Here is a 21,811-nt window from a genome sequence, read left to right as displayed (position 1 = left end):
TCTCCTGCTAGATTGTTCAGAAGGTTGTTCTCATCCATCCAGATGGAGGATCACTAACAGGAGCGTGGGAAGACTCCAGAATCCACTCTGGCTGGAATCCGGTGGATATGCAGTGTGTACAGGTAAGACCATTTAAACGGACAGCATTTATAGAATGACTATTAAAAGGCAGCGAGTGTCAGTAATGTTAATGTGGTTATGTTAGTAATACACCGAGTGCTAATATAACAGCTTTAAGATGCATTTGTAGATGTTATTACGTGTTTTACCGTCTTTATGGTGCTAGCTTAAAGTTACGGTGTAAACGTTAGCTTATATTGGAGGAAAGCTGTTACTGGTTAAACGATGTTAGCACAGAAATATTAGCTTCTGTCATGACTGATGAAGTTACTAGTTAATAAAGTTTTCAGTAAAGTGTTTAATCGCAGCCACAGATTGACAGCAAATATCTCGGTTAGCTTCAGTGCATCTATAATAAATATGTGCAAGTTTCAGTGCTTCGTTTAAACTGTATGATACTTATACTGACCCAGGGTCAGTGTAAAATACAATCCTAGCTGTGTGAACAAAGCCTGGCTCCTTTAATCCTGCATGACAAACCTCAGGATGCAGGTTATTATTACTCTTTCCTGCTGGCACACCTGTCACACCTGAGAGTCAGCTAGAAACTTACAGTGACGTGGACATCATGCAAAGACTGCCAGACTCTGTAATACTGCAAATGATCAGTGACTCAGGTTAACACTAAACTTTAAACGGCACCTCTGTGTCTCTGTGTGCTGAACATCTAGGATTGAGTCAGGCTGCATTGACTGTGGGACTTTAATGTGTTAAAAGCAGGTTGAAGACGGCTCAGAAACATTTGAAGATTAAAATTTAGCATTATGGCTGCTGGTGGTTTGTAAAGCCTCTACTCAGCTGTATTTTTGTTACTAATTTATGTTTGTTGTTGTTTAACACAGATTTCAGAAGAGCAAATATGCTTAATAGTTTAACTAGATTTCATTTGTCAGTGTGGGACTGCTGAGTCACCTGAAGAACTCATTTCATTCATTCTCCACATGATGTTCATTTACAGAAATGTTTCACAGGAACTGATTCCTCCCAAAGGTTGAACTAGTGTGTTTCCATAGATTACCTCTGTATGAATGTACTTCTTAAATGAAGGCAAGTGTTTGTCCTGTTTTGTTCCTCAGGTACAGTACGTGATATCAAGGGCAGGCGGTCAACACTGGGGGTAGACAAGAAGCAGACGTACATCCAAAAGGGAGCTGCAGTGAGGTCAGAGGTCAGAATCTGAAACAGCTCAGGTTTATATTTTAGAGGTTATAAAAAATCAAAATGTATTTATAAAGAAACCTTTAAATAATAGTCATAATTATGATTATTATAAGAAATATCAAACATTTAAGTGGATTTTCTGTTACACATATTGTGTTAGCCCTGCAATAAACTGGCAGCCTGTCTTTGTCCTGTATCAGCTGGGATAGGCTTCATCCTCCCGCAACCCTGAATTGGATACATTGTATTCCAATTATGTAATCTGATCATTTACAAACTCAAGGTTTATAATCAAAATGTAAGTAATAATTATAAAATGGGAAAGCAGAAATAAGTGTGACATAAATATAAATGTGTGAGCTGACATAGAGGACAGCTACATGTAGTCTGAAAAACCTTTGTTGTCAAGTTTGCTGGTATATCAGCACGAGACATTCTTACATAGAAGAGACATTAAAGTCTCTGACTCAGTGAAGCATTATTGGTCCCGTCTGTTTGGATAAATATAGTAAGTTGATGTATGTCCATTTATTGACACATTTTCTTAAGTGCTTATCCAGCTCAGGATCACAGTGGAGCTGCAGCTGGATATGTTCACTAAATAAACCTTACAAAAGTCAACAATAAACCTGCATCCATGTACGTTGTTGTCCACAGGATGAGAAAATCAAACTGGAAGACTGTGGAACATGTTAATAAATGTTTGTGTGTTTATGCCTGTGTCTTTCACAGGAGGCGCTGGAAGGTTTCCCTAATAGTTCCTGGTGAATCAAAGCAGAACCATAAAGGTTGCTGGACTGCATGATGGCCTTACCCCTGAGCAGTCATCCTGTTACAGGAGGAACCAGTTAGAAGCTGTTTTCAAAGTAGCTGAGCAGATTTCATCTCAAGTAAGCAATTAAGTGTTTGTTCGTTTGTTCTGCCACTTAAAGAGCATTTAAGGACGTCTTTCGAGTGTCCAGTTGAATTAATTCTACTGGCTCTCATGGTCATTTGTGATTATAGACATATTTTTCATGTTCATCCAGCTATTTAGTAAATTCTATCTATTTAGTAATATCCGTCAGCTATAAAATGTAATATAAATATAAAAATATCTAAATATCTGCTGTCCTTTATGTTTTAATGATGTAAGTCTGTTTACATTAGCATTCCTCACATATCAATGAGATGCTGTACAGTACAATCCTGCTGACACAGCAGAGGGATAACGACGGCTATTCAACATCGTTACACGACACATTCGAGCTGCATGATGCAGACAAAGTAACTAAATCATCTTTTTTGTGGTTTATTGTCTTCAAACCAGCAGACAAAGCTGATGGCAGAAGATGTCGGAGAAGAACTTCAGGCCGTGGACTGAAAAGGTATTTTTTTCTTGTTATCAAAAGACATTTGGAGTGGCAGCTTCTACAACTGGTTGTGCTAAAGTAAAGCTTACAGTCTAAGAAACCACAGTGTTGATATTCAGCACAAAGAGAAAAGCTCACTTGTTTGAATTTATTTACAATCATAGTTTTATAAATTCTGACTGTAAACAGCTTTTACAGCTTTGATATTGTTTGACACTCGATATCAGGTGATGGGTTTAATTTAAAGGTTTCTGTGTCCCAATGAGCCATTCACACTGATCAGTGTCAGTTTAACTGTAACACATTCATTATTTAGATTCAACAAAGAAATAACTGAATGTAAAAAAATGGCAGCCCTCAGGCAGGTTTATAGAGATATATGCATGCATTATGAAATTTATGTATCCCAGATAATTGTTATACATCTAGTCATGGCAGACCTACCTCTTCCTCCCAAGTTAACTGCAACCCAAAAGAACTAGTGGGGCTATTTACACACTCACAACCAGTGTGGGGTAAAAAGAGCCACCAAAAAGCTGTCAGCCACAGATGTGCTAGAAGAGTTAGAAACTCTACTTATGGAGAAACTTTCTAAGTCTAACAGGGGACAGGTACTCCTGCCCAAATAACATGATATAACCCCACATACAGCCCAGCCATAAAGTGAACCAAGTCATTTAGTTAAAGACAGCATGGGACCAAATGCATGTAACCAGCCTGCACCCACCTGACATTTCTTCCTCCTGAATTAAATGAATGAATGGATGAAAGTTAAATGACTACAAACCTAAAGCCACTAGTTCCCACACTGGAGCTCCCTGACACTGTGTGTTAACCGTATTTAGCTTGTATCAACAGTTGTAACAGGCTAAGCCACCTGAGACACTGCATTGAATTTGTTCCTGTCTTAATGATTTCAGCTGACTGGTTTCAGCTCAGATGTTCTGCTTTTTCCTTTCAGTAGATCAAAGCAGCTCGTGCTCCTTCTGCTTCCAATTTAGAAGAAGAAGAAGAAGAAGGCGAAGGCTTCAGCGAAGTGGCGTTCATGGTCTCAGTGAACAGTCATGGTCACACACTGCATGTGGTTTTAAAAGCAACATGTCTGTTCACCACAACAATGGAGATGTGTAATATTAGTGCAGCTACGGTTTGTTTTTGAACATCAGTTCTGTTTTCTACTTTGATCACTTAGACCAAAAAAGTGTTGTTTTCAGATTCTTTCTTTTAAATCTATAAACCACCTGTTCATTTTTTTATTACAATTAGTTTCACATGAATGTTAGTGTTTCCTTTATGATCTTTTAATGCTTACACTACACTGTACACGTCTACATTAGAGACATTTCTGTTGACTCAGAGTTGTGAAATGTTCTTTTGTTTGATGCACAATATGAAGTTCATAGTTTTCTTACAAATAAAACTCTAATGACAAACATGAACAGCTGTGCTTATTTCTGAGACATGAGTTTTTGAGTGTGTTCATATTTAGACAGTGTGCATCTGTCTGCTGAAACTGTAATGGTGAACCTGAGGTGATGGTCAACAGAAGGCAAATATAAAACAATATTGAAGTAATGTCTTTACCCTCTGCAGCGTGTGGACGCTGTGCACACAATCACCTTATTCACTGTAGTAAACGTGCACCGCTAGCTCACGTGACTGACTGTCTCCATGGTTACATCGTATATTATTAGCTATGCAAACAGCTTCCAAAGATACCGCCATAGCTCTCTGCAGCTGTAACACTTAAACACTTTGCAAATCATTTCATGTTTTTGATAGTTATGAAGACAGAATATGTTTTTAAGGTCATGCTAGGCGGTTGCTGTGGTGGTTGCTGTGGACTTGGCTGGACCGCGTCCGATTCCTGTTATTAGCTGTCCGCCGCAGGAAGGCTGCGTTCCATTTACAAGTAGTGACAGTCTGCCGCAACTCGAACTCAAACCCCGCTTTGTTCTTTAATTATAGGCCTTTTATAGCCGTTCATGACACGCACACACACACATAAAGCACTTTGCCTCACCATGAGAATGCAACTTTACCTAACCTAACCTTAAAGTATCTGATATAGGATAGAAAAATGAAGCAACCAGAGATTTAATGATGAAGACTCTGGGTTCTGTAGTTCACGTTTTACAGTCCTGAATGACTCTTTGCATATGATTTATTGAAGAGGACTTTAGAATGCACTTTACATTTAGACTGTTGCTGTTTAATTTTTTACATTGTTGCCGTGTTATGTCATGAATAAGGTTCACCTGCTGGGGGTTTGATGGATCAGCTGGACAATACAGTCAAAGACAGACTTCATTCATCATATGCAAGAATCCTAGTTGGATTTTTGTTGTCACTCGTGTTTTTGAACCAAATATTGAAAACAATTCTGACAGACTGGATACCTGGTCAGGTGTACATTACCTTGTACTCAAGCATCCCAGGACAGAGCCCTGCCCCACCATGAGCCTGGGTGGATACGTGGTTATAATATAAAAGGACCGATACTGAATATGAATATTTCATGAAAATTGAATTATAATACAAATTAGTAATAAGGGTTTCTCTGCGCCCTTATCTACACCATACTCAAAGAGCTGCGGGCAGAGAGGGTGACAGGCGAGGATGGCACTGAAGAGAACATGCTCGGTTTCTGGAGTCTCCTGGTCCTGTCAGTATTAGTAGGATGCATCTGCTGTGTCTTCTTGTGGATGCTCACCTACCTTGACTCGTTCCAGCCTGGTATGGATTTCCCAACACTGCAGACAGTGGCCCACGTCAGAGACGTTTAATATTGATTACATATGTCTGAATTGCTAACCCTAACCCTAGCTCAACAGACCACAGTGCCCTGGACTGTCAGTATTATTACATGCTGTGAACATAAGTAGCTTTGATCACAGTTTGTTGTAAAAGAGAAGGAATATTGGAAAAAAGATCAACATTGTGATATTATTTCTTCCAAACTGACCAGAAACATGCTTGTCAGACTCTCACAGCAAAGGATCAGACTCACTGTGCATGACAGCTCAGGCCAATGATGTCTGTTAGATTGTCAGCTGTTTAGTGCTTCTGTACAGTTAGGGTCACCGTCTCTATTTCAGAATAATTAATATGCGGAAAACACTAAAAGTTGATTGTCTTCCAATATTCTAGCATAATTAAAAAACTTTGACTTTAAGTACATATTATTAGTCCTAATGCCAGCATGATTCTTCATAACTCCTGCTTTGAAATACTGAACTTTAAAATTTACCTGATGAAAGATCATTTACAGTGGCACTCTGTCAGGATCATTCTGACTGTAAGATCACTGTATTAATCTGAATCCTTCTGAAATGTGCTGTGAATGAATGCTGATGCAACTCACTGTGGGAAAGCTGTTAATAAAAGGAATCTGTGACACATGCAACACATTCACAGAGGAAGAGGACACAAAGGGAGGACACGCAGAGGCTGTGTTAAAGTCAGAAATCCAAATCTTTATTAAAAAACAGGCGGCGGTTACAAACAGGAAGACAAGCAGTCCATCAAACAGTCTACAGGGTCAAACATACAGAGAATTCAAACAGCAGTAAAAAATAACTGGACACTGAAAAACATAAAGCAATGTGTGACGCAATAGAAGGAAGCAGCGCAGTATATTCACTGAATTATCATCAATTACAAAAGAGAAAAAGGACGATTTCTAAGGATCATTTTCTTAAATGCAGTTAGAGTGTGGCTGGTAAAGATGGAAACATACAGAATGTAAACTGTGTGAGTTTGTGAACTTTGTTAGTAACAAATGAGGTAAAAAAAAACAAAACAGACAAAACACAGAAAGAGGCTCTCAGTATTCATTAATAATTAGAAAGAAACATTCTGGTCGTGGATTTTTACAGTCTTAGTTCCGCTCGCTGTCATCATTATAATCATCATGATCAATGGCGAGGTCCTGAGGTGGGTGGGGCTGTCTCTGGTGATGTCACCATGAAGGAACAGCATCTGGCACGTGTTGGTGAAACATCCCAGTACACTGGTGTAGTTTCCTCTCCAGCTGTTTGACATGTGACACTTGAACATTAAGGGGAAGAAGAAGAAACAGTGTTATGTCAGGTGACCACATGGTTTCTAAAGTAACTGACAGGAAGTAACCAGGCCGTTAGAAATGGATGGCATGTGTTTAGAGTTACTGTAGTTGGGTAACTCTACTTACCAAAAGCAGCAGCACACAGATGAAGGATCAGATGCTGAATGTTGCAGGAACATGCTCATGTGTGGTGGTCATTCAGTGCTGCAGGTTAGACAGTCCAAGACTGATATGCTGCCCATCTGAGAGTTTGAAAACACACATGCAAAGATTTATTTTGTATTACAGTCAAAGTTGGATGTTCATTTTTGTCCTTTAAAAATGTTTGTGTATTTGAAAGCACTAACATTTAAGGATGACTCTAATCGTCTCTCTCTAAGAGTGTCTCCTTTAAAGGGGAGACAAGTGTATCCACTGATCCACGTCACTTTACCTGGATAATGACTCCTCCCCCCTCACTCAGAAACACTCCTAATATAACCAAGCAAATAAATAATATTGAAGATTTACTTACATCATTACAAAAACAGCAAAAACATCTCCCTTTGATTCTATTTCTCCATTCCTGCTGAACATCAGGCAACAAATATCTCAATAAATCACAGTAAAATGTAAAGCACATGTTTTCTCTGCTTTGTCTAACCTCTGCAGAGCCTCTGTCAAGAAAAACATATCTGTAAGCATAAAACAAATATACATTCATAACACGTCACTGGACAAACCTCGGTCAGTTGATTTCCTCTGTGCAGTGCAGACGAGCATCAGTCAGCGAGTGACTCTGCTGGTTCTTCTGAGGAAACACCACCGTCTCTCCACACCGTCACCATCTGTGAGCACAAACTGCTGCTCTGCCAGCATGTAGGAATCACATATCACACACACAAGGGTGAAGAAACATCAGAGCTCAACTTTGGATACTTTAGATCTAAACAGATCAAAGCAACTCTTAGTTTCAACAATCAGTGAAAAGACAAACAATGATACCAAACTGATTCTGTATGAATACAATATGGTATTTTCAATACAGGTGTCAAATTAATTTATTAAAACTAATACAGATATATGTATATTTCTTTTGATAAATTAGTTTGCTAAATTATAAGAATATATTTTTATTTTTTTTTTCATTTAACAATTGCAACTGAAAGAAATTAAATATTGAACAAAAATATATTGTCACATTCTGAGCATGCTCAGCACGCTGACAGACTTGAAGTTGCTACAGATTTTAAGAAGTGATAATTATAGGGAAGAAACTTCTCTTTTTCATCCGTTTAATCAAACATTTGATGCCTCAGCTGTCTCAGTCTATAGCGTTCTGCAACTACAACTAACCTGAAGCTTGGATTTGGCTGCAGGTGCCCCTGTACATCCTTCTCAGCAGCACACATGTGGGTACCATTTAATCACACTTCTTCCTGAGCTTTGCTTCATCACAAGACCAAAGGTGGCATCCCGTGTCACAGTCTTATCATCATCCAGAAGAAACATTTGAAGAAACATCATGGAAAAGAAACATTTACGCGCCTCCTGGTTTTGTTTTCTGATCCTGCAAAAAGACTGAGGACAACAAAGCCCAGAAAACACGAGATACACAACATCCAACATTCAGACTCAACAGCCTCCATAAATGAAGAGCACCAGGTTGGTTCAGTTATAGTAGATATGAGCATACTTCACATTACTGGGTATGAATAATAATGAGGAGGCAAACTTTGAAGATGCAGAGCATGATGTCCCACCATCAGACTGTAAACAAACATCCACCAGGCTTCTTTGTTGCCAAAATTGATGATTCTCCCATCAGGGATCAGTAGAGTGTAGAAGCAGCAGTCACTGAAATATTACCGTTTCAGATAAGAAATCTAGCACATAAAAGCCAGGGTGGGAGGGATCTCTGCAAACTGACTTACCTCTGCAAGTGTGAAGCTCAACAAAAATCTGACTCTCCAGTCACAGACAAACAAAAAACTCCAGCTGGGAGATAGAAAACGCTGTCTGGGTCTTGCTGGATGTTGCTGGTCAGAGTCCCACATTAGCAGAGTGCTTCTTGGTCCCACTGACCCATGTGGACAGCGACTGTGGAGAACTGTTCTGGAAAACAGAGAAGAGAATTAAAATGACAAAAAGCCAAACAGGATTTCCACAAAGACTATCTTGGAATCAGCAATCAAAAAAATCACTGGTTCATATTTCAATTAAATATGACCAGGTTCCTCAAATGTACGCAGTTCAGATCTGATTTAATTTAATTTCCTTCACACAGCACATTCGTCCAGGCTGACAGGTAAACATAGAATTAATCTCAGGTAACATGACTCATAGTAGAGATTCAGTAAGAAAGATTGCAGGCTCTAATATTATTACCACACAATCCAAGGACACACCAACAGCTCAGATTTGTAGAACTATTTAAACAAATGTCTTCTGAATATTCAATTCAGGTTCACAGTGGGAGGGGGGGGGGGGGGGGGGGGGGGGGGGGTCGTGGAATTTTTGAAATAAAGTCTGCAACACAGAAAGAGCTGTGATCAAGCTATTTATTACTGCACCAACACACATCAAACATCACAGTTCAGTCATGTCAGCGCTGCCACAGAAGTTGTGCTCCTCCTCCTTTATGCATTCCAAGGAAGAGGGAGGAAGTTACAAACTGATCCTACCACACTTCAACGGATCAATGGTTAAGCTGTTTTGTGCCCTTGGCCTTATCAGCACCTGTAAAGGGAGTTGTTTTCTCAAACTGCTGACGCTGAAGTAAGTTCATCTAGTTTTAGAAACTTTCACTGAACAGTCTATAACAGTGTCACAACTAAGCATATGCATAAGCACTTAAATACTTAAAATGAGAATAACAGAAAATTTCTATTACAGAGGCTAGAGCCTGTCCCAGTAGTCACAGGTAGAGCACACCTGGACAGGTCACCAGTCTGTCAGAGGACTAACACAGAGACAGACATCAGAGTAACAAATCTATTTAAAATTAATGTAAGTTTGCTGCAGCTGTATGTATGAACATGTGTTTCTGTGCTCACAGTCCACCTCTCAGGAACCTGCAGTTCACTTTTAGTCTACTTTAAACAGACCTCACAAAAGGCTGATGTGGCTGGATCAGTAGTCTGATTTAAGTACGATACCTTTGGCCAGGGATTAATCTGGTGCATCGCTTCACTGCAGTCTTACGTATTTTCCCCACACCTGAATAAAAAATACTGATATATACAAATAACAGCTTCAGCTGATGCAGCCTGACTCAATCCTAGATGTTCAGCACACAGAGACACAGAGGTGCTGTTTAAAGTTTAGTGATAACCTGAGTCACTGATCATTTGCAGTATTACAGAGTCTGGCAGTCTTTGCATGATGTCCACGTCACTGTAAGTTTCTAGCTGACTCTCAGGTGTGACAGGTGTGCCAGCAGGAAAGAGTAATAATAACCTGCATCCTGAGGTTTGTCATGCAGGATTAAAGGAGCCAGGCTTTGTTCACACAGCTAGGATTGTATTTTACACTGACCCTGGGTCAGTATAAGTATCATACAGTTTAAACGAAGCACTGAAACTTGCACATATTTATTATAGATGCACTGAAGCTAACCGAGATATTTGCTGTCAATCTGTGGCTGCGATTAAACACTTTACTGAAAACTTTATTAACTAGTAACTTCATCAGTCATGACAGAAGCTAATATTTCTGTGCTAACATCGTTTAACCAGTAACAGCTTTCCTCCAATATAAGCTAACGTTTACACCGTAACTTTAAGCTAGCACCATAAAGACGGTAAAACACGTAATAACATCTACAAATGCATCTTAAAGCTGTTATATTAGCACTCGGTGTATTACTAACATAACCACATTAACATTACTGACACTCGCTGACTTTTAATAGTCATTCTATAAATGCTGTCCGTTTAAATGGTCTTACCTGTACACACTGCATATCCACCGGATTCCAGCCAGAGTGGATTCTGGAGTCTTCCCACGCTCCTGTTAGTGATCCTCCATCTGGATGGATGAGAACAACCTTCTGAACAATCTAGCAGGAGATGGCCCATATCTATGGGACTGGTTTGTGCTAATAACGCTAATGTATGGACTGATAACAGCCGAAGCGGGTGAATAAAGTCACCCAGTCGCTAGCTGTGCCATTACCCAGCATACATCACTCCCTCCGTAAATGCAATAAACCATACAAAAGTATCGTTCTACCTGTTTTTCAGGTAGTTGTTTACATTATATAATTTATTGTGTTCTGTATACGTCACTACAAAGTGATTTGGAAAATGTCTAAATATACCGACAACAGGCACTTCCCGGCAATCTCTTCAATCGGAGGACCCTTCACGTCAATTCCCGACGCGAGAGGGGTACCCTGCGCGTCCATAAGTGCAGCAGAGGGAGCCTGACCATGCGTCACACGTTTGACGAGTTGGGAGTGAGAACGTGTTGCCACAACATACAGGCCTGTGTTATTTAGTTCAACAGTCCCCAACCTTTTTGTGTGTCACCGACCGGCTATTAAGGTGTTGTTGATAAATACAACAAAATAAAACCAGTATCGGTACAAAAAAATGTTTTCTTCTCTTGCTGCCTGGTCTGTCTGGGGCCCGGGGGTTGGGGAACACTGATTTGGTTTTTTATATTTAAATGTATAAATAAGTGAGTGTGATCAAGCTTTTCATCTCAAAAAGACATTAAATGTCATCACTGTAGATACAATAATAATAATAATAATAATATAATATCAAAAACCTCAAGGATTAATTTTTTTGTTGCATTTTAAAAGTTCAAACCTCAAAGACATTAAGTTTACAGTCATATATGATCAAGAAAACCAACAATCTTCACATTTCAGAAACTGGAACCAGCTTTAAATGTGACTAAAATAATGATAAAACAATCAATTCTCTAATCATTGACTAACTGATGAATCACTGCAGCTCCAATATATTGTTGCATTTGACAACCCACTACAGCAACTACAGAATAAAACCACTAACCAGACTGATGACAGATTTCAAACATGCTGAATATGAAGAGTAGTATCATTTAAACTCACATGATTATCAGCCATAAGAACAAATTCAGATTTATATTGATGTAAGGTATATAAATGTAAGTACAGTTTGAATCAGTGCAATATTATTTTCACACATCAATGGACCACTGAACTTCTCAGCTTCTAAAATGTAAAGCCTCATTTAGAAACTACACAAGTACATATAATGGTCAGGGATCAACATGAACCTGTCTTCTCTGTTTGACTTTAATCAACTCTGCAGTGGCTTCAACTCCATAAAGCCAAAGTCCAGCATAGAGCGGCTGAGTGAATGTGGTCTGGACTCTGTGGAGGAGAGTCATGGTTTCAGAGACGCTGTAGAAAGACAGAATACCTGCTCTGTCATCCAGGTACACTCCTACTCTGGAGGACCGAGGACCTGAGAGGACAGTGTGGACTTTGTTGTGCAGAAATTTATAACTGTCTGTGTAACAATCTAATGCCCAAGATTTGTCATTGTATCCAAATAAACATTCATCGCCCCCCCCTGCTCTGCTGATATTCTTGTATGCGACTGCTACATAAACTTCTCTCCACTCCACCTCCCAGTAACAACGTCCAGTCAGACTCTCTCTACTCAGGACCTGAGAATAATCAGTGAATCTGTCTGGATGATCAGAATAAGACTGTTGTTGATTCATAAATGTTACTTTTCTGTTCCTCTCAGATAATAACAGACGTCTGTTTGCTGTGTTTGGATCCAGTGTGATTTCACGTGAATATTTTAAGAATCCAGCTCTGGTCTTTGGCTCTGCTGGTGACAGTAAAACATCCTCTTCAGTGGCTGTCAGTGAGATGTTTGTCCATTCCTCTCTCAGAATGTCCTGTAGTTTATCTCTGGTCTCTGACACAGCTGCTGTCACATCCTCAAAGTAGCTCAGAGGACGAATATTGATGCTGGATGAGTGTGTAGACTCACTGAGTGCTGACAGTGAGGGGTAGTTGTGTAGAAACTGGTTGTGATCCTCTGTGTGTGAGAGCTGCTCCAGCTCGCCGTCTTTCCTCTTCAGCTCAGCGATCTCCTGCTCCAGCTTCTCCTGAAGCTCTTTGACTCGACTCACTTCAGTTTCCTGCTGGGATCTGACCTGCTGCTTCACATCAGAGCTTCTTTTCTGGAGGAGACGGATCAGCTCAGTGAACATCTTCTCACTGTCCTCCACTGCTTTATCAGCAGAGCCATTGATGGCCTCCACCTCCTGTTGAAGCAGCTTCACATCTTTCTCTCGCTCCTGGATTCTCTGCTGGATGTTTAGTCGTCTCACCTCGAGCTCCTTCTGCTTCTCAGTCCTTTCTGCTGCAGCTGGGACTGTTTCATGGCCTTTATGTTCATCCATCAAGCAGAGATAACAGATACTCTGCTGATCAGTACGACAGAAAATCTTCATCACCTCATCATGACGAGAGCAGATGTTCTCCTGGAGCTTCTTGGAGGGGGCCACCAGCTTGTGTTTTTTAAATGAAGGTGAATCATAGTGAGGTTGGAGGTGTTTCTCACAGTAGGAGATCAGACAGACTAAACAGGACTTGATGGCTTTCAGCTTCCTCTCAGTGCAGACATCACAGGCCACATCTTCAGGTCCAGCATAGCAGTGATCAGCTGGAGCAGCTTGGAGTCCAGTCTTCTTCAGCTGCTCCACTAAAGCTGCTAACATGGTGTTTTTCTCCAGGACAGGCCTCGGTATGAAAGTCTTCCTGCACTGAGGGCAGCTGTGGATTCCCTTCCTGTCCTCTTCATCCCAGAAACCTTTAATACAGTTCCTGCAGTAGCTGTGTCCACAGGTTGTAGTCACCGGATCCTTCAGTAGATCCAAACAGATGGAACAAGAGAAGGTTTCTCGGTCCAGCTGAACTCCTTTCTGCGCCATTTCTCCTCTCAGTGTCAGTGACTGTGTGAGTTTCTCTTCCTTATAACTGAAACTAGTCTGAGCTCTGATCTCAACAACATGTTTCTGCAGTGAATGGAGCCTGTCAGCTCTTACATGTCACCACATGTTGGTTACACCCATCTTCAAACTGCAGATCTGAAGGGGAGGGAACGAGGAAACACGTGGACAGAGAGGAGGTGCTGTGTTTAAGAGCAGGAAGAAGAGGGAGGGTTATCAGGCTGTGCTTCACTCCAGGAAGAGGAGCAGTTAGAGAGTGAAACTGTGTGTTTAACCCTTTTATTTACTGCTCACATCAACTTAAGCTTGTTAACCCTTTCTTCTATATAAATAAATCACACTTTGTGTGTTTTTCTTTCTGTGATTTGAGATCATCACATATTTATTTCATAATTTTTATATGTTATACGCACAAAAGAGCACTTTTTAAATGTTCAATGTTCAGCTGGAAATGAATGTGAAACTTTGATGATCTCAAATCACAGAAAGACACAAAGTTCTGCTCTCTAGGTGAACCAATCCTTGTCCACCTTCCTCTTGGGCAAAAAAAAAGTACTGCCTGGAGTACCCAGTGTCGATTGTCCCAAAAGAAATAAACCAACAAAACTTGAAGGTCATGTATCACACCAGGAGGGGGTTCTATACAAGCTAATTGATGCCATAAAACAGAAGTGGCCAAGTTATTTATAATCAATACTCTCCCTCTATATGACATTTGGGGCAACAGCCACCTCCACTTTTCCCCCAACTTTCTCCACCACCCCTTCCCAGTTCTTACATTCTGTAGCCTCATCTCCCACGTACACACCCAGATACTTCAACCCTCCCTTTACCACTTCAGCTCACCTGGAAGTCGTGGGAGCCCAGTAAGCCAATCACCCACCGCCAGAGCCTCACTCTTAGCCCGATTCACCTGTGCAGCTAAAAATCTGCAAAAGTTCCCAACAATTATTCCCAACTTATTCACATCTTGGTGACTCCTAACAAATACAATAATATCATCAGCATACGCAGACAAACTAAAAGACATATTGACATCAGATAAAACCAACCCAGTAATGGATGACCTCACATTGTGCAACACTGGTTTGATAGACAGAGCATACCCGACAGTGGACAGCCCAGCCTAATGCCTCTAGTTACTTTAAAAGGTTTACACAAACGACCATTTATTTTCAGTACACTTTCAATTTCCTCGTACAAAACCATAATCTTAGTGATTAAACCAGAGCAACTCAGCCAAAAGCTTTTTCTTGGTCCAGAGAAATCAGACCAGTATCATAACCCAGTGAACTGGAGACTTCCAAAACACCTCTAACTAATGACACATTGTCGACCCGGCACACAGTAAGTTTGCCCTGGATGTAACATTTGATCCATCACCATCTTCAGCCTGTTTGCCAGCACCTTTGATAGCAACTTACAAATATTTACAAATATTTTAACAAGACTTCTGATGTTTGTTTATAAACACTCCCCCACATGTCGTTACATCAGGTCCTACAGATACAGTCACTCACTTTTAATACGCAGAAGACTTTACAGGTGAAATTAAAGGTAACATCCTTATTGTTGTGGTTACTGTGTTGCTTCAGCCACTCGCAGCATTGCGATCATAAAGCTAGTAAAAAGTTCTAATAACAGCACGAAATTTAACTCTGCTCAATATAATGTTAATTTCAAAAAGGATGGTTGGATGACTTGTTGTAGAGTCTGACAATGATTCAGAATGAATGATCCCAGTTTTAATTATAATGCACATATTTTAAGATGAACCCTTCAGTTACCAAACCTGAGGCAAAGGTACTTTCCAGAGTTAAAGACGTATTTGCAGCAAAGAAAGTAAAATGTAACACGTGGAGCATTGTTTCAGTTTCTTAATATCCACATAGAGGCAATATGTTTCACTTTAAGCAATTAGAGCAGCATTATTCAGTACAGACATTAAAAAATAAAATCATCACATTGCTGACTGGAAAGTCCTTCAGGGCCTGAAGCAGCAAAGCAGCCCCAGAACAAACCTAAAAAGTTCATCTTTTGTTAGTCCACAGAACATTTTCCTAAGAGTCTTGCTGATCATAAAGGCCTGCAGTTCTTTACATGTTGTTGTCGGTTATTGTGACCTTGTAAGGAAGAGGACTCCCTTACTGCGTTTATTTATATTATATGTATAGCACTTTAGAGCACACCTTTCACTTTATTAAAAGCACCTTATCAAGAACTTTATTTAGCATTGCACTTTAAGCATGGATTTGCACACAAGAAGTTTAAATATTTATTGACTATTTATTGGGAATTTTAAAATCAGTTGGTGGCCTTGTTTCAGATCCTGCACAGCTGCTCCTCATCAAGGAATGTGGTGGTTGTCTGTCAGGAGAGAAGAATGGTGATTGAGATTGTGATTAAGGTTTACCAATAAGGAAAACTAATGCAAATGTGTGTGTGAAATCTAGGGATAAAAGTGGTGCAAATAAGTGTTTGTAAGTTAATGATTACTCACCTTTCTTGCCTGTGTCCTCTTCAAGGTGTTTGGGCAAATGTTTCCCCGGGGGTCCAGACACCATTTAAAGGTTCCGGGAGAGACCATTGGTAAAGAGAGTGTGGTGAATCTTTTTGTGCTTGGGTTTCTGGGTTTTTATAATATTGGGTTTTGTGTAACATTAAAGTGTGAAATATTTATTAATATGTAAATGTGAAGATGTATTTATGTATTTATTTATTCTTATTGATATATTGTATACTGTGGTGGAAGGTTGGGATTTAAGAATTTACCTGAGAGTGGAATAATGGTTAAGTCTGTGACAGCTGAACATATTTAAGGCTGCCAGTTGTCATTAGAGGTGGATTTTTGTGCTGTGAAGAAGCTCGACAAGTTAATTGTTTTAAGGAGAGCCATATAGCAAATAAATACTTTGTTCCACTACACTTGCCTTGGTCTGTCTCACTGTGTTTCCAGCCGCTAAGGGCTGCCCTGTTACAAAGAGGGAAAAGAAAATCACACCAGACAATATAAACCACATATTGTGGAATTTCTATCAACAACTAACAAACTAATGAAGTCAGCAGGGTCTCCATGATTGATAAAAAGATAAAGTCCAGCACAGAGCAGCTGAGTGCATATGGTCTGGACTCTGAAGAGTCATGGTTCAGCTGTAGAAAGACAAAATACCTGCCAAGTATTTTATGAATGTAACCAGTTTGAGACATTATGTGAGAAGAGCATAATAATTATCCATCCATCCGCTTCTCCTTTCCAGGGTCGCAGTGGGCACTGGAGCCTATCCCAGCTGTCATAGGGCAAGAGACAGGCTAACACATAGAGACACAGACAAACATTCACTCACAGATTCACACCTATGGGCAATTTAGATTGACCAATTAACCTATCCCCCCTATTGCATGTTTTTGGACTGTGGGAGGAAGCCGGAGTATCCGGGGAGAACCTGCACAAACACGGGGAGAACATGCAAACTCCACACAGAAAGCACCCGGCCTGATGGTGGAATTGAACTCAGGACTTTTTTGCTGTGAGGCAACAGTGCTAACCACCGTGCCACCGTGCTGACCGCATAATAATTGTTTATTTAATAATCATTAATCAATTTAATTCAATTTTTTAATAAGCAAATGAACACAACAGCAGTTGCGTCATGGTGCTTTATGCAGGCCTGGGGATCTGAAGACCATTTAAAGGTTCCTGGATGAACACTTCTTGTTTTTTAGGAATTTAACTGAATTTTTAGGATTTTACTGTACTAATAAATTATGTTCGTGTGTTTTTGTAGATTTTTATTATTTTTATTAAAAAACTTGTGGTGAAAGCACCATGAGACTCATCAGTAGCAGAGTGTGAAATGCTTCCCGTTTCCCACTTATTGATTGTAAATCTCTAAAATGGTCAGTAAATACAATCAGATGACACTGTGTTTAAAGAAGAGATTTAAGAAAGTTCAACAAATCAACCAAGTGAAAAATTCCACTTTAATTACCACAAGTCAAAGTGGACACAATTCTATCCCCAGAGACGAAACCAAGTGTTATACCAGGCAGTAAACATGTTTATTTAACCTGCAGACCGTATTATCATCAAACATTATATAGTGTTATTTACAGCGATTCTTTTCCATGTACATTATTTTCCAGTCCCCTTCAGCCTCACCACTGTTGTTATGGAGGAGCAGTGGTGATGAGCTACTGGGTCTGCTGAGCTCTAAAACTAAAACTGGTACTCGGAACCTGAAGTTTGAACAGTGGGGCAGCCACACAGCTTGTTATGTCCAGGCTAACAGTCCTCACAGCTGCAGAAAAAACAGCGAACATGTTCCCCTTGTGTGAATCTGTTGGACTGTTTCTTGTAAGTGAATTCAGTGCCTGAAGATGAACACTAACAGCTAAGTGTGATTTAATTAAGACGAACACTTACTGACTTTTGTAGATTCAGTTACTACGGCAACAGTCCCTCCTCCTCCCCCTCTGCCTGTTAGTGTTGAATTCAAAACAGCTTATCTGGCTCCCTCTGCTGGTTAAACTGTTGAACTACCACATTAACTTGTTACCAAAAAGTTGATTCTGTGACCTGTGAGGTCAGTTCCTTCATCATTAATATGCAATAATACTAATAATACCAATAATAACAACTTTTTCTAATGATTTTTCTTATCTCTATATTTAAAATATAGATATAATATGTATAATACAATATATATTACAAGTAAATAAAATAAATAAAATAAAATCATTTAAAGTAATTAAATATTTAGAATAATGATCATCTGAACCTTTGCATTAAGAAGTAAGAAGTCTTTTCATTTTTGTTGAATACCCCCGATTTAAAGCAACACTTACTGTTGGCTGCATCAGAAATTCCAGAGCATTCCTAATATTTTTGGCCAGAGGGTTTAACATGCAAAAAACAGGAATACATTTTTATTCAAAAACCCTGAGATAAAACACACTTATAGAATACAAGTAAGTTACAAAAAAAAACAGGAATACACTTTTATTCAAAACCCTGAGATAAAAGACAGTTATAGAATACAACAACTCTTTTTTTTTTTTTTTTTTTTTTAAATTCAAAACCAGAAGGTTTAACATGCGAAAAAAAAACAGGAATACATTTTTATTCAAAACCCTGAGATAAAACACACTTATAGAATACAAAAAAACTCTTTCTTTTTTTTAAAAACATGAGGTAAACATGTTAAAAGGTTACAAACAGGATACTTTTTTTTTAAAGCATACACGATTAAAAAACGAGGTAGTTTTTTTTTTTTGTTTTTTAAAAAGAAACAGAATACATGATTAAAATAAAGCAGAATTAAAAAACGAGGTAGTTTTTTTTGTTTTGTTTTTTAAAAAGAAACAGAATACGCTTTTATTCAAAACCCTGAGATAAAACACAGTTATAGAGTCAAACGGTTACAAAAACTCTTTTTTCATTTTTTTTTTTTTTTTTTAAAAACATGAGGTAAACATGTTAAAAGGTTACAAACAAACAGGATACTTTTTTTTTAAAGCATACACGATTAAAAAAATGAGGTAGGATTTTAAAAAACAGAATACACGATTAAAAATGAGGTAGGATTTTGTTTTTTGTTTTTTTTTTAAAAAGAAACAGAATACATGATTTAAAAAACAAGGTTAAATATAGGAAGCATGCAGGATAAGAATCAGCAACCTTTGTAAAACTCCGTAACCAAACGGAGTTCCCCGATTTTAACCACATCTTGCCCCACCAAATTGTCATAAGCGTCTGTGATGGCGTCAAAGACTTTCCTCACCGATTTCAGCTCATGAAGTAGGGTCTCCGCAACCATCCCGACTTTAACATCCTCAGTTTTGATGTTGCGAGCAATCAACAAACGTTGAATGGAAGGGACAAAGCGAGGAGTGAGCAGTTTCTTTCTGATGTTATAATAATTGTCGGAATAAAAATCATCCTCCAGAATTTGCAGGCACTCGTGTTGTCTCTGGCTGGGATGGTCTATCTTACATCCATTACATTCGTCGGTGCGGTGCTTGTTTATCACCAAGTTGACCAGATGATACACAGCCGTTTTCACAGTGTCGATGAATAAAGAAGACGCCCAGCCGTCCATCTCGTCGGTATGCTGCTGCCGCCTCTGGCGCTTCAGAGGCCAGTAACCGGGAGTGTCGGGTACCAGCTCGCCCTCGTCAGAAAAACAATCGGTGGAGCCGGTCTCCTCATCGCGAAGCAGGGGTGCAGAGTCCATCTCTCTCTCTGAGCTAAAAAAGGCTTTTTGATCGGACTTTTAAAACAGAAGGAAGGGGGGCGTGGTCCGGGAGGGGCGGGGATTTTCAGAAGCTGAGACATTTCCTTACTCCTACGGCATCCCTCCAGCAGCGGCAAGTTTGAAAAAGAATTGTAATATCCTTCCTCACTTGCAGCATTCTTACGACCCACTCTTTGGCTGGTATAACCATCATGCTGCGAAATAATCCGCAGTCGGGGTTGAATTTTTCCATGACAAAAATGTCAGGCGCATCAGACTCGTCAGTCGAACGCAGACTAGCTCTCATTCTCCATCTCCCCGTGGCTGTGGTTCCTGAAGACCAGACGGTTGACAAGATTGTTTTAGTCTTGATCAGCTGCTCATCGTTGAAGCGTATGCCTCCGTTCCGCGGCGGGGGAGGGGGAATAGCTTCTATTTCTTCTTCCGTAGCTTTTTCTGGAGCCGGGGGAATGTTTTCTTTATTCTCAGCGGCTGCTTTCTCCTCTTTTATTTCTGGAGCTGGGGGAATGTTTTCTTTATTCTCAGGAGCTGCTTTCTCCTCTTTTATTTCAGGAGCTGGGGGCTCATCATCTTCTTCTGGAAGTTTTTCAGCCAGGGGCTCATCATCTTCTTCTTCTTCTTCTTCTTCTTCTGTAACTGTGTCGAGAGGATGATCATCATCATCATCAGCTGATTCAACAGCTGATTCATCAGGGGAGGAAACATCCTCTACAGAGGGGGTCTTTTCTTTATCCTCATCATTCTCAACAGCAGTATCCTCTTTTTCATCAGAGGAGACAGAAGGAGGGGAAGGAGGATCTTTTTCATCATGCTCTTCTTCATCACCGAAGCCGGAAGGAGAAGGAGGAGGAGGGGGAGGAGAATCTACCTCTCTCCGGGGTCTTTTAGCGGCAACATCTTCCTCTTCAGGAATGGGAAAATCCTCATTTGCCTCTCCGATAGCCATCGCAACCAGCAGCTTCAGCACGGCCCAGTCATTGGGAGTCAGCTTCACAATGCTGCTCGATTCCGTCAAGCTTTCTCCTTCGTTCAACTGATAAAACCAGAGCTCCCCCGACTCATATTTGAATATGTAGCCCCACTTTCCACAACCCTCAGCAGGCAGAGTCCATTCTCCTCGCAAGTTTCTCGGTGCTGGAATTTGGCTGCGGAACATGAAGACGCTCTTACTTCTTCCTTCTTTCCGCGGAGTGTCGGTTGCTTCGGGTCTGGTACTGTAGACAGAGATGGGCGTATCGTTGATAATCGACGAGGCCCACTCGCTGCTGCTGCCGCCCATGCTCGAGGAGGGTTCTGCGGGAGAGCAGATTTCTTCACCGTCCAAGTAAACAGGACCGCTGGAGGGCTGCAGAAGGAAAGAATCCATCTTGTGTGTGAGACTTAGAAATTGTGACGGGGCTCCACCTCTCTGGTTTTTATTCTCCTCCCTCGCTGCAGTCCCTCCCACTAAAAACTTTTTTTCCCAACAACAGATGACGCTCTTCCGGGGGTTCACCCCTCCTTTTTCAGGATGCAATTCGACACGGTTAGCAACAGATGGCGCGCTTCCGGGGTTCGCCCCCCCCTTTCTCAGGATATAATTCGTCACGCGGGGGGTTTCCCACCCCCCTTCTCCGGATACGATTCGTCACGCTCATTACACGCTTCCGGGGGGGGAGGGGCGGGAGGTCAAAAGGTCGTGATTAGGGCCATCAATCACTTCGGATCAAATTTTGTCATAAGCTGTATGGGATTATCTCTCTAATACTTTGTTCCACTACACTTGCCTTGGTCTGTCTCACTGTGTTTCCAGCCGCTAAGGGCTGCACTGTTACAAGTGGTGTCAGGAGTGTGTCACTCATGCCACAGTGAGAAGATGATGACAAGAGGTGGAAGAAAGCCAGGCCAAGAGGAGCAGCCTGATGAAGGAGTTG

At 40.4% G+C, this 21,811-nt stretch overlaps 1 protein-coding gene and 2 long non-coding RNA genes across 8 annotated transcripts; 1 reads left to right on the top strand and 2 right to left on the bottom strand.

Annotated features, from left to right (window-relative positions):
- The first annotated feature begins 1,259 nt into the window (after positions 1-1,259).
- Positions 1,260-4,066, top strand: LOC143415166 (uncharacterized). Of its 2 annotated transcripts, XR_013095802.1 has the most exons (4): positions 1,260-1,288; positions 2,014-2,171; positions 2,591-2,648; positions 3,595-4,066. It is a non-coding gene; the product is annotated as an uncharacterized LOC143415166 (long non-coding RNA). The 2 variants fall into 2 exon arrangements; XR_013095801.1 differs by lacking the exon at positions 1,260-1,288 and having other exon boundaries at positions 1,817-2,171.
- A 2,022-nt stretch (positions 4,067-6,088) lies between these two features.
- On the bottom strand, positions 6,089-11,153 carry LOC143415163 (uncharacterized). 5 transcript variants are annotated; one of them, XR_013095797.1, is made up of 8 exons: positions 11,000-11,153; positions 10,628-10,707; positions 8,613-8,793; positions 8,035-8,259; positions 7,422-7,547; positions 7,047-7,170; positions 6,826-6,941; positions 6,089-6,683 (listed from the first exon to the last, which is right to left on the bottom strand). It is a non-coding gene; the product is annotated as an uncharacterized LOC143415163 (long non-coding RNA). The 5 variants fall into 5 exon arrangements; XR_013095796.1 differs by lacking the exon at positions 11,000-11,153 and adding an exon at positions 9,837-9,897 and having other exon boundaries at positions 10,628-10,974; XR_013095791.1 differs by lacking the exon at positions 11,000-11,153 and having other exon boundaries at positions 10,628-10,974.
- A 288-nt stretch (positions 11,154-11,441) lies between these two features.
- Positions 11,442-13,714, bottom strand: LOC112432937 (tripartite motif-containing protein 16-like). Its single transcript, XM_076880632.1, has one exon. It carries the CDS (start codon positions 13,624-13,626, stop codon positions 11,932-11,934), a length of 1,695 nt encoding a protein of 564 aa, XP_076736747.1. The 5' UTR covers positions 13,627-13,714; the 3' UTR covers positions 11,442-11,931.
- Positions 13,715-21,811: the final 8,097 nt, after the last annotated feature.

This window comes from Maylandia zebra, linkage group LG3 (genome assembly GCF_041146795.1).
Source record: "Maylandia zebra isolate NMK-2024a linkage group LG3, Mzebra_GT3a, whole genome shotgun sequence".
NCBI lineage: Eukaryota > Metazoa > Chordata > Actinopteri > Cichliformes > Cichlidae > Maylandia > Maylandia zebra.
Note: the sequence above shows the minus strand (reverse complement) of the source record. Positions and strands in the feature narration are given on the sequence as shown.